Source organism: Monodon monoceros, unplaced genomic scaffold, assembly GCF_005190385.1.
Source record: "Monodon monoceros isolate NGI ecotype Baffin Bay Population unplaced genomic scaffold, NGI_Narwhal_1 Super_Scaffold_4, whole genome shotgun sequence".
Lineage (NCBI taxonomy): Eukaryota > Metazoa > Chordata > Mammalia > Artiodactyla > Monodontidae > Monodon > Monodon monoceros.
Window position 1 is genome coordinate 33,582,065 of NW_021703781.1, and position 10,151 is coordinate 33,592,215.

The following is a 10,151-nucleotide window of genomic DNA, read 5'->3' on the forward strand; positions in this document are numbered from 1 at the left end:
CCTCCTGGCCTCACTGCTTAGGGCTCCTGGACCCTGAGACTGCGGGACAATTTGTAACACAGTGCAGCAGACCTGGGTAGGACTGTTAACGATGTACTTCCAAGCCCGGGGAGGGCTGGGGTCCTATAGCATGACAATCACTCCACGATGAGCAATTATTATTACTCTGTGAATTATTTTCAGAGCTGCCACAAGGCCCTGCCGGGGCCATGACATCAAGAGAGCCATTTGATTCCTGTCCAAAGCCAGCTTTTATGAAGAATCAAAATTGACAGAGAAGACAGAAGAAACGTCTTAACCTAGTAAAGGATAAGGAAGGCCTCCCATCTCCCTGGGTAACTGCTGGAACAGGGAGGCTAAGCCAAGGGCACTGGTGGAACTTCATGTTAGCAGGCTCTAGCGCAATGGGAAGGGACTATGGGGCCCTAACGCTGGCCGGGGGAGTGAGGTGGGCGGCAGCGGAAAACAGGCTGAGAGGAGTGAGGGAGTCACAAAACCGCATCATCCTAAATTCAGAAACGATGCTCCAGGCCCTATGCCACACATCCCCCCACCCCCACCCCAGGAAACCTGGCTTCCAGCCCCAGCGCAGCCACCTGCTTGTTGGCACCACCTAACTGAGTCTCTCCAGGCTCTGGGCCTCAGTTTCCCTACTGGAGCTGCACACAACACCATGGAGAGGCTGGGGACCAGGGAGACCGTTTGGGTGAAGCTCGAGACCCCCTGCCCCAATTCCCCACCATCGTATCCAAGGCATGTCCGCTTCCATGACGGTTTAATATATTTGGGCTGCAGTAAGGTACTGCTGCAACAGATTTTCTAGGACTAGAGAAACGCTGGAAAACCACTGGGCTAAATCCTTTCTTAGTCTCTTGGTCCTAACTCAATTCTACTCTATGGAAAGGAGCATAAAATAGTCCCTTTCTCTCTCTCATCACACCAGGGTGTCCTTTGTCCTGGAATGTCAACGCATAAAGCAGCTTCACAGGCTTTCCAGATGCTTCCCGCCCACTTCCCCACCCTTCTGCCCAAGGAGACAGGCTAACCTCCACTGAGCTAGTGAATTAGGTGGATGGTGCCCATGGGAAATGAGGTTCAAAGGGCCTTCAGGCATCTGGCAATTTTCCTAGAGTTTCACTGTACCAGGGAACCTCATTAGTGGAAAGGAATGATTCCCCCACAATGGAATCTTTAGGACAGAGAAGGGCAGACATTCTCAGCAATCATGTCATGGAAGAATGTCTCTGCTGGGCTGTGGCTCACGTTACATTCCAGGCAAGTCATGCTTGTGGAGACTATAACCATGTTTTCCTTCTTCCATTCATCATATCAAAACAGTCCTGAAAACAAAATCTCATCAGAGGTGAAGCCCCCAGCTCCCTCTCAGCCATTGGTCTTTATAAGGAGTGGAATCTGCCCCCAGGCATGGAAGGGGGGATGGGCACTGCCCACCATGCAGAGCCCTGCTCCTGTCTCTGGCCTCAGGCTTTGGTACACGGGTGTGGAGAGGAGCTGCCTATCCAGGGCACCTGCAGGCAGAAAGCCATGCTCTAAGCCTCCCTGTGCCTCTCTGCTCTTGTGGGATCTGGGGTAGATACTGAGAGAAGGTGTATAGCTCCAGCTGCCCGAAGCTGATGGCCCAGGCCACACAGGAGAGCGCTCACTGCCAAGTGCTGCATGAGGGTCATTACTCTGGGTGACCACGAGGTTCCTATTGTTTGCACCTTCCATCTGAGAACATGAAACTTCAAAAAAAGGAAGTGGCTGCAAAAGCTCAGGAGAGCAGAGCTAGGAGCATCACAAAGGCCCCCAAGTCAGGGAGACAACGTACTGTGATGCATCTTTGTCCACAGCAGGTGCTCAGTGGTCCCTCCTTGGCTCCCTCTTGTCCTGTGCTTTAAACAACGTTCCCTGCCCCCACCTTTGGAAACTTTCCTACAGGTGGTCTCCACCAATCCCATCCCAGCTCATGTCATGAGCTGAGGACATTTGCAAGGACGAACCCATGGGACGCTCCCTTGGAGACTTCCGTCCGAACAAAGAGAAAGCCAAAGAGAAAAGTGTAGGGCTCCAATAGGAACAAGCATGGGTCCCCAGGACAAATATTAAGCCAAGTCCTGTGGGAGCTGGACAAGACTTTCCAGCAAAGCCTGCCCCTGGCGGGGTTGCTTGGTAATCACCCATGCCAGACAGCTCCAAGCGGAACACAAAGATGATTAATATTTTGCCTGGAGTTACACAGCAAGAGGGTGACATGGACCTTTGATTTTGCCATCCCACACTCCCTCAACAAGAATGTGCTTCCTGGATGAGATAATTTAATAAGTATTTGTCCAGCACCCTGCAGTGAAAGGCGATCACCCACTCCTTCCATCCTCTGGAGGGGCTGAGTAATCTACAGCCTCTTGATGCCACTTAATCTAAACTGTCTGGGTGACTCACCCTCCCCGAGAGTTCCCTCCAGGGTATTCACTTTAAGAAAACATCCATTTGCTCCCTAATTTAAACAATTCCTCTAGATTTAAATCTTAAAGAAACTACTTGGTTTTTGTTTTTGTGTCCGTGTTCATTTACTGTTGTTGTTTTTCAGTACAGATAGAGGATATATTCATATATTGATACCTGTCATCTTTTCAGGGACCCCCTGACACTGCTCCACCATGAGAGGACCCTGCCGTCAGTCCAGTTGGCTCTTCTAGCCACAGAGAGATGCAGCTGAGGGGGCCTCCTCAGAGCTGCCCTTGCCTCCTAAGGATGACTGATCTTTGCACTGCCTTTTGTGCGTCTCTGAACCCTAACCCTACCATCACATATGCTGCCCACCCTCAACTTTATTTTTAGGTTGCCCCAATTTCCCAGCCCTACCCCTCCCAGCCCCATCTTCCACCAGGAACCACAGCTCGGCTCTGCCTTTAAATGCTCCCCTAGACCCGTGCCACTCTGTCCCAATGCGCTCTCCTTGCTTCATCCTGAACCCCCACAGGCCTTGCTTTAAGGTACCCTGGGCCTGAATAGCAAACATTTGCTATGGTAAATCCCATTCCCTGCTTTCCAGATAACTTCTCCTTAACAGAGATAAGCTGTCAGGCAGACAGATAACAACTGGGATATGCAGTTATTAAGGGCAGATTTTAAAATGACAAAAGATTACATTTAAAAATAAAGCCCACTTGAAAATCAGCTTCCCTTCCAACTCAATCACATTCAGACCTCCTGCTCAGCAGCTCCTTATACCGAGAGATTCAAGCTCCCATTGGCTTCAGGGTACTGAAGGAGCGTTGCCATGGCAACACGGAAGGCCCAGACACCTGAAATGGGAAGTGGAGGACACAGTACCTCCCCTCTCTCAGGCGCCTGGAGTGGCCAGCATGACCCCAGTCAGCTGCCTAAGACGAGGCAGGGAGCCCTACAGCCAACATTCCCACCCGGTGGGGAGACCTTGGGGTTAGAGCTGAGCTAAAAGAAAGTGGAGGGGGGTACAAAGGAGCCAGCATGCAGGGCCTGATATTCTAGGACCTCAGAGGAAGACTTGGGGATGAAGACAAGTACTGTGGCAAATATGAATGGTCACTGAGGCAGGCAGCTCCTTTCATACCAGATTGACTGAAAGGGCTCCCTGGTCCTGGTTTCCCCTTGCCGGGTGGGAGTCCCAACATAAGCCAGTTTCTACTGTGGCCATGAATGACCCAGACCAACGCTGACCACCCATCCCCAGGCTCCCACCGACCAAACCTCACAGCTTGGGCATCCCTAACAGACATCACAGGTCATCTCTGACACCCCTGACATTGCAGGCCACACCCTGGCTTCCCAAGGTTTCACACCATAGTCACTAACCCCCTTTCTGATGCCACAAACAATCTTCCGAGCTCCCAAATGTCATCAAAGCTTGGGTGTCACCATTGCCTCACAACCAATTATTGAACTTCTTATTATTTGACCAACTCATGATTATACTTTCTGTCACGGAACGGGCTGAAAGTCCACCATCCCCACATCACAAATGGACCCCCCAGCCAACCCAGCCTCTCCCTAGCAAGCCAGGCCTCCTCCCCATGTTCTAACTGATGAGAGCTCCCCCCGTGCTTTCCAGCTCTCACACCCTCCACGACTTCACACATGCATCCTTCCATCTGGTCCTCAAGGAGCACAGCCAGAGAATGCCTTCAACCAGATTCTCAGTACCCCAACATCATGTAACCCCTTCCTGCCCCTCTGCCGCCCCCAGCCAATGCTAGAGGCCAGGCTAGAGGGCTCTCTATTAGAGGCTTATCCCACCTGCTGAGAACTCACCATGCCCTTCATCTCCAGGGCACTATCATTAGTAGAGATGTCTCCCCCTCAGATGTATAGAAATGTGTGTGTGTGTGACTGCAGGAGCCTCTGCCTGAGTCTATGCCAACCAGCTCATGCTTTAGTGCTTTCCCGATTAGGCGGAGCCCTGTGGCCCCTTTACATCATGGGTGCTCCCATCTCTGGCTCCAACAAGCACGTGGTCTTCCTGTGCAGAGGCCACTTGTGGGAGAGCATCCCTGGAGAGCCAGCAACTGCCCTTACCTGCACACCCGCTATTGGCTCCACACCGGCTCACAAGCACCGCATCTGAGGTCCCTTGCTGGGTACTGCTCCATCCCCTTGCTTGCCACACTGACCTCTTGGTCCTAACACCTTATTCGACTCTTGAGTTCACAGGCCTCCCCTTCAACTTGGGGAGTTCCAACTCTGCATAAAGGCCACCTCGCCAGACCTCAATTCTGAATGCCCCCCCCCCCACACCATGGGGTGGGGGAGGAAGAGACAGAGTATCACTGAAAAGAGTCCCCAGGCCTGCCACTTGCATCAGCAACAAATAAAAGCAAGTCGAAGCCCCCCCTGAACTCTGCGGCTCACCTGTCTCTCACTTGTGTCTCCAGTGGACGCCTGCACTGCCTGCTTCTCATGCTCCGCGGAGCTCATTTTCTGGCCATGGCTTTGCCTCCCTCTTGGATCGGGGACACTCTCTGGCCGTAACCTCTGCCTCCTGCCTTAGTAACAGTCACACCTGTCCCCGACGTTGGGCTGATTTCAGCAACTCCAGGAAAACACATCACCCCTTTTGCTGGCCTTGTCCAGGACCACAAGGCTGGTCCTCCAGGCCCAAGCAGCAGGACCCACGGGCACCAGACGCCCCTGCTGTACTCAGAGCTGAATGAGTGGCACTTTCTGTCCGAAACCCCTTGGAGCCTCCTCCCCACCATGTCCCACGGACACCAGCATCAGCAGCAGCACCTGTAAAGACTGGAGAGGGGACTTTCGTGCCGGTTAACACCTGCTTGGGGCACAGGCCCAGCGCGCGGCGGTAGGAAAAGCAGGAGGTGAGCGCCCCGAGGCTTACCTTCCGCATGTCTTTGCCAAAGGTCTCACTGTAGGTCGTGCCCAGGATTTCAAACTGCACGTAGGGGTTCGAGCTGTCTTCCCGAAACTCCATCACCCCTGTGAGACCAGTGATGTGGCCCTGCGAGAGAGAAGGAAAAACCATGAGAGGGTAGGGCAAAAGTGGACGGGTAGGGGATGGAACTCCAAAGGCAAGGAAGAGAAAGGAAGTGGTCGCCAACGTCTGGGAAACCATGGATGCACTGTAGTAAGGCAAGAGGCGCTGGCGGTCCTGGGGCCTCGGAGCAGGCTCAACACTTCCCAGGCCCTTGCTCACAAGGGAAGTTCCTAGGCTTGTCCCCATCATTCATGCCGTTGATATAATCAGAGCATCTGCTTTATGCCACACACCGTGCCAGCCCTGAGATTAGAGAGGGGCGGCTTTTGTCCCCACCCTCCTGGAGCTTATAGTCTTTCACTGCAACCTTCTCTCGGGGCTCACCTTAGCCTGAGCCAAGAGGGAAGGCCAAGGTCAGCGAGAGCCATCTCACACAGGTGGCGGGAAGTGGCAGGGCAGCGAGCGTGAGCATTGGAGGCTAAAACCCAGCTCAAGTCTGGCTTTGCCACCTTGGGCAAGTCATCTCCCATCTCCCAGCTTCGGCCTGGAGTTCATTAGACCCACATCACAGAGCCTGCAAGGGCCGAAGGAGAAAATGTGTACAAAGCCTGGTGTCTGGCACACACCGGATGTAGGGGCGTGCCAGCCCTGCGCCTCTCTCTGGTCGCCCTGCGGCCTCTGGAGTAGCAGGTGGCAGAGGGGCTGAGTGAGCCTGTGCTGAGCCCTTTTCTTTCTTCAAGCCTGGGGTGGGGGATCAGAGCCAGCTTTGATCTCCCACAGACCGTAAGTGGGGAGAGTCCCAGAGAATGAGCTGGCCCCAAAGAGGCCCCCGCTCGGGCTTGGGCTGCAGCAGATTCAAACCAACATCAGACTCCATTCACTGCTATGGAAACCATGCAGAATTTCCTGTGACTAAGACTCCCGGCACTATAGATTTCCCTAAATGTCTTTTTGAAGCCTCTCAAAGCCAATTCACTCTAACACTTCTGTGGATTACCCAGTTCACTTCAGATCCAGTCTTTTGATGGATTTACTGTCACACCTAAGCATACAGGACACATGATGTCCTACATGCTAAGGTGTGACACGAAATCCACCAAGTCGTGGGTATGCCGATGTATGCACAGGGATGCACACACACATGCACACACACACACAACGTGAGGTCCTGCTGAGTAGCACATGCCCTGCCAACTGAGACAAACTCTCCTGGGGGCAGTGGCAGCCTGCAGAGTGGGGTATCTGGCAGGCATGAGCAAGCTGGTTGCCTCCATTTTTTTTACTTACTTGTGATCCTGGGCACGTTACATAACCTCTCCGATACTAATCTCCTTATATAAAATGAAGATAATAGTAACACGTATCCATGAACCCCAGCTCACCAGCCCTCAAATGCCGGAACAGGAAGAGTGGCAAGTGGAGAGGCCTGGAAGGGGCCTGGCTGGGTGACCACAGAAAGAGCTCAGCCTCCTGGAGCGGGAAGAGAGTGGGGGTGTGAGAAGGGGCTTGTCTTTGGCCTTGGCCTGGAGGGTGCCCCTTGCACACACCTTTTTGATCGTGTCCAGCATGGACCTCCCTCCATTCCATGGCTTGGTGGACTTGCGGATGCAGTTGAGGCTTGCCATGCTGTGCCACTTCCGATCCTCCAGCTTCCTGTGGAAGGCGTTGGCCAACATCAGGACACTGTCGTATAGGTAGAGGTTAGAGATCTGCAAAGACAAAGATGGTGAAACCCTTTCCATTGGTGCATTTCCAGGGACAGGGAGAAACCAGTAGAGGACTAGAGTGACCCACGATGCTAACACTGAGAAGTGGGGCCCAATACCTAGGCCATGATCTTTCGGCTTCCAGTTGGTCATCCAAGCACCCAGCCAGGTGCTGGAGTCCTGAGTAGAATCAGACCTGGCCCTGCTTCAGGAACTAGAGTGGGAGGTGGATCTGTACATCAACAGAACCAGTGCGATCAGAGCCGTGACTGAGGCTTGGACACAGCTCTATGTAAGACTGGAGGGGGCATCACACTCAGGTAACAAAGGATGGAGGGAAGGATGGGCACAAAGCTCAGTCTAGAAGGATTAGGATAAAGGGTGGGCAGCATTGTAGGGAAGGCACCACATTTGAAGAGGCATGAAGGTGCAAAGAAGCTGGGCCAGAGAGAGCAGGTTCCACCAGCATTTTCGGCAAAGGACGAGATAGTAAAGATTTTAGACTTTGTGGGCCTTATCAGTCTCTTTCGCAACTGCTCAACCATGCTGTTCTAGCAGGAAAGCTGTTCCAAATGGTACAGACACAGAGGATATGCTAAGAAAAGTTCATTTAGAAAATAGACAGTGGGCCACAGCTGGCTGACCCCTGGGTTAGAGGGACTGAAAGCAGTTCAAGATGTCTGCATCAAGGGGACAGTACGGAGGCAGGGATCATGACCTTGTGGGCCATGCTAAAGAAGAACAACATAGGTGGCTTTAGGATCTGTGCCTGAAATCAGATCTGTGCCTTAGAAAGACCACTCTGGTCCCTGGACAGGCCTAGGGTAGATGGTGGCCTGAGTGACACCGGCGGCTTGTGTGAGATTCTGGAGGCCACGGAGCCTGCGCTACAGTGACATCACTGCTGGCTAGGGGACGCATTTGGAATTTGCAACCATGAGCCTCTGAGAATTACTCCTTTGCTTAGCTGTCCACAGTAGAGCTGGATCTTAGAGGAGACATAGTCCCTCTCAGAACTCTCGAGAGCACGGTAGTAAGGGAAAGTTTGTAGTAACAGTGAGAAGAGCGGCACCACAGTGGTGAGATGCAGGGGTGGGACAGGTCTGGGCCACCCTCATGACCGTGATTAAGACCCGGATGGGCGTGAGCCTGGACTCCAGCGGTCACAAGAGCCCTTGGTGGGGAGGAGGACAGCCCTGCTTCCCGAGGTTACCACCACCGCACCCCACCCCGCTCCTCCAAGGGGTTGTCACGGAGCATGAAGTGGCGGGGGGAAGTAACACCCACCCTCGGTCAGGTCTGTGACCCCTCATGGGTAACTGTTGCACAAACAACCATTAGCCAAAGTGGGTCAAGGGGATGATTCTCTGCACACCTCAGCAGCAAGGTGTCTGCTAAAAATATTTCAGAAAAACAAAATTGCCAGATATACATAGGACAATATGTTGGCCTCACAGGACTCCTGGGAAGATCAAATAGGATCCTTGGGCTGTGGGAAGAATTCCAGCCACCTCCCACTGCTCCCCAGTATGCCCCTCACACTCTCAACACCACCATATCTTGTTCTCAGCCTACAATTCCCTTCCTCACAAGTCTTAGATGGGTTACCCCCAAAGCAGAGGCCCAGACAGGAACTTGGGTGTTGGGAACTGTCCTCTGCAACTGAAATTAGAGGTGGCCCAAAGGAGCTGGTCCAGGGCATCACACACACCTGCTCCATCGTGCCCTTTCCCCAACTCATGCTAACCTCCGGGGGTCATCTCTGCCGTGACATGTCTGAGCAGAGCTGACCTCCTCCTCCATGGATGTCCCTGTGCTTGACCATTCCTGCACAGCCCTGTCCTATCCACCCTCAACTGGTGTCCCTGCAGTGGGCACAGGGATGTATGTCACTAAGGCCTGCATGCCTGACGCCTCTCCATTTGGTAGGTGGAAGATGGACAGGAGCATGCCTGGCGTGACCGACCACTGCTGATTTAAACAAGGTCCTCAGGCCACAGAGAAGCAGGCATGTCAGTGCCTAGTGACCTTTTTCAAGGTCCTGCACTACACAGGTGCTTACCTGACAGCAGAGAGAAATCACTCCCACCACCGGGAATTCACCCCCTGTCCTGCAGGGAACAGACAGGACAGAACACTGTCTCCCGCTCCTTGAACCCTGGGGGGTCATTGCCTTGAAGAGAAAGACAAACCCACTCCTTGCTCTTGTCAGCCCCAGCTCTCAGGAGCCTCTACCACTACAAAATTATTTCTGATATGTGTACCTCCCCTCTGAAATACAAACCAATAATGGAGGTGTTCTAAGAGGATGTAAGCCACTTAGAGTTGGCTTGGTCTTATTTTTTATTTTATTTCTTCCAAAAGGATAACTCAGAGCTGAGAGTCCTTGATGATGTGAAGATTTCTCCTCTCAAGACGTTTGTGGATCTCCTGGCCAACCACTCACAGCCAATGCTATTCAACCAGCTGGGACTCTTTGACCCACATCCCCGCCTATACGGGCATTCACACACACACATGGGGCAACACCTCCCCTGAAGTGGCCCAGACTAGCGCCCAGTGGAATTTCCTTTTTTCCCTCCAGCACTTCTAGTCACAATAAATTAAAGTACTTAATTACATAAGTGATTCATATGATACAAATGTATGAATGCAGAAAGGCCTGTCATGAAGAGGAAAAGACAGGATGTGACTCAGAAAGGCCAAAGGAAGAACAGGTTTGAGCAATGCTCTTTTCCAGGTCTATATATTTTCACTATCTCTAGAACTCAGCACCAACCAAGACACACAGTTGGTGCTTAATGCATGTTTGATGGATGGATGCATGGTGGATGGGTGGATGAGTCTGGATGGATAGGTATGTGGGGGTGAGTGGGGAAGATGGGTGGATGGGTGGGTGGATGGATGGGTGGATGGATGGATGGATGAATGGATGGGTGGATGGGTGGATGGGTGGATGGGTGGATGGGTGGATG

The 10,151-nt window shown here is 52.7% G+C and overlaps 1 protein-coding gene across 1 annotated transcript in view; it reads right to left on the reverse strand.

The window, feature by feature from the left end:
• The window catches only part of GRID1 (glutamate ionotropic receptor delta type subunit 1), a 674,601-nt gene that overhangs the window by 199,089 nt on the left and 465,361 nt on the right, over window positions 1–10,151 (reverse strand). The window contains exons 7-8 of the mRNA XM_029245736.1: window positions 7,018–7,179; window positions 5,375–5,494 (exon numbers count right to left, since the gene is read on the reverse strand). Coding sequence (XP_029101569.1) covers window positions 5,375–5,494; window positions 7,018–7,179 — 282 coding nt within the window. The remainder of the gene's footprint in view (window positions 1–5,374; window positions 5,495–7,017; window positions 7,180–10,151) is intronic.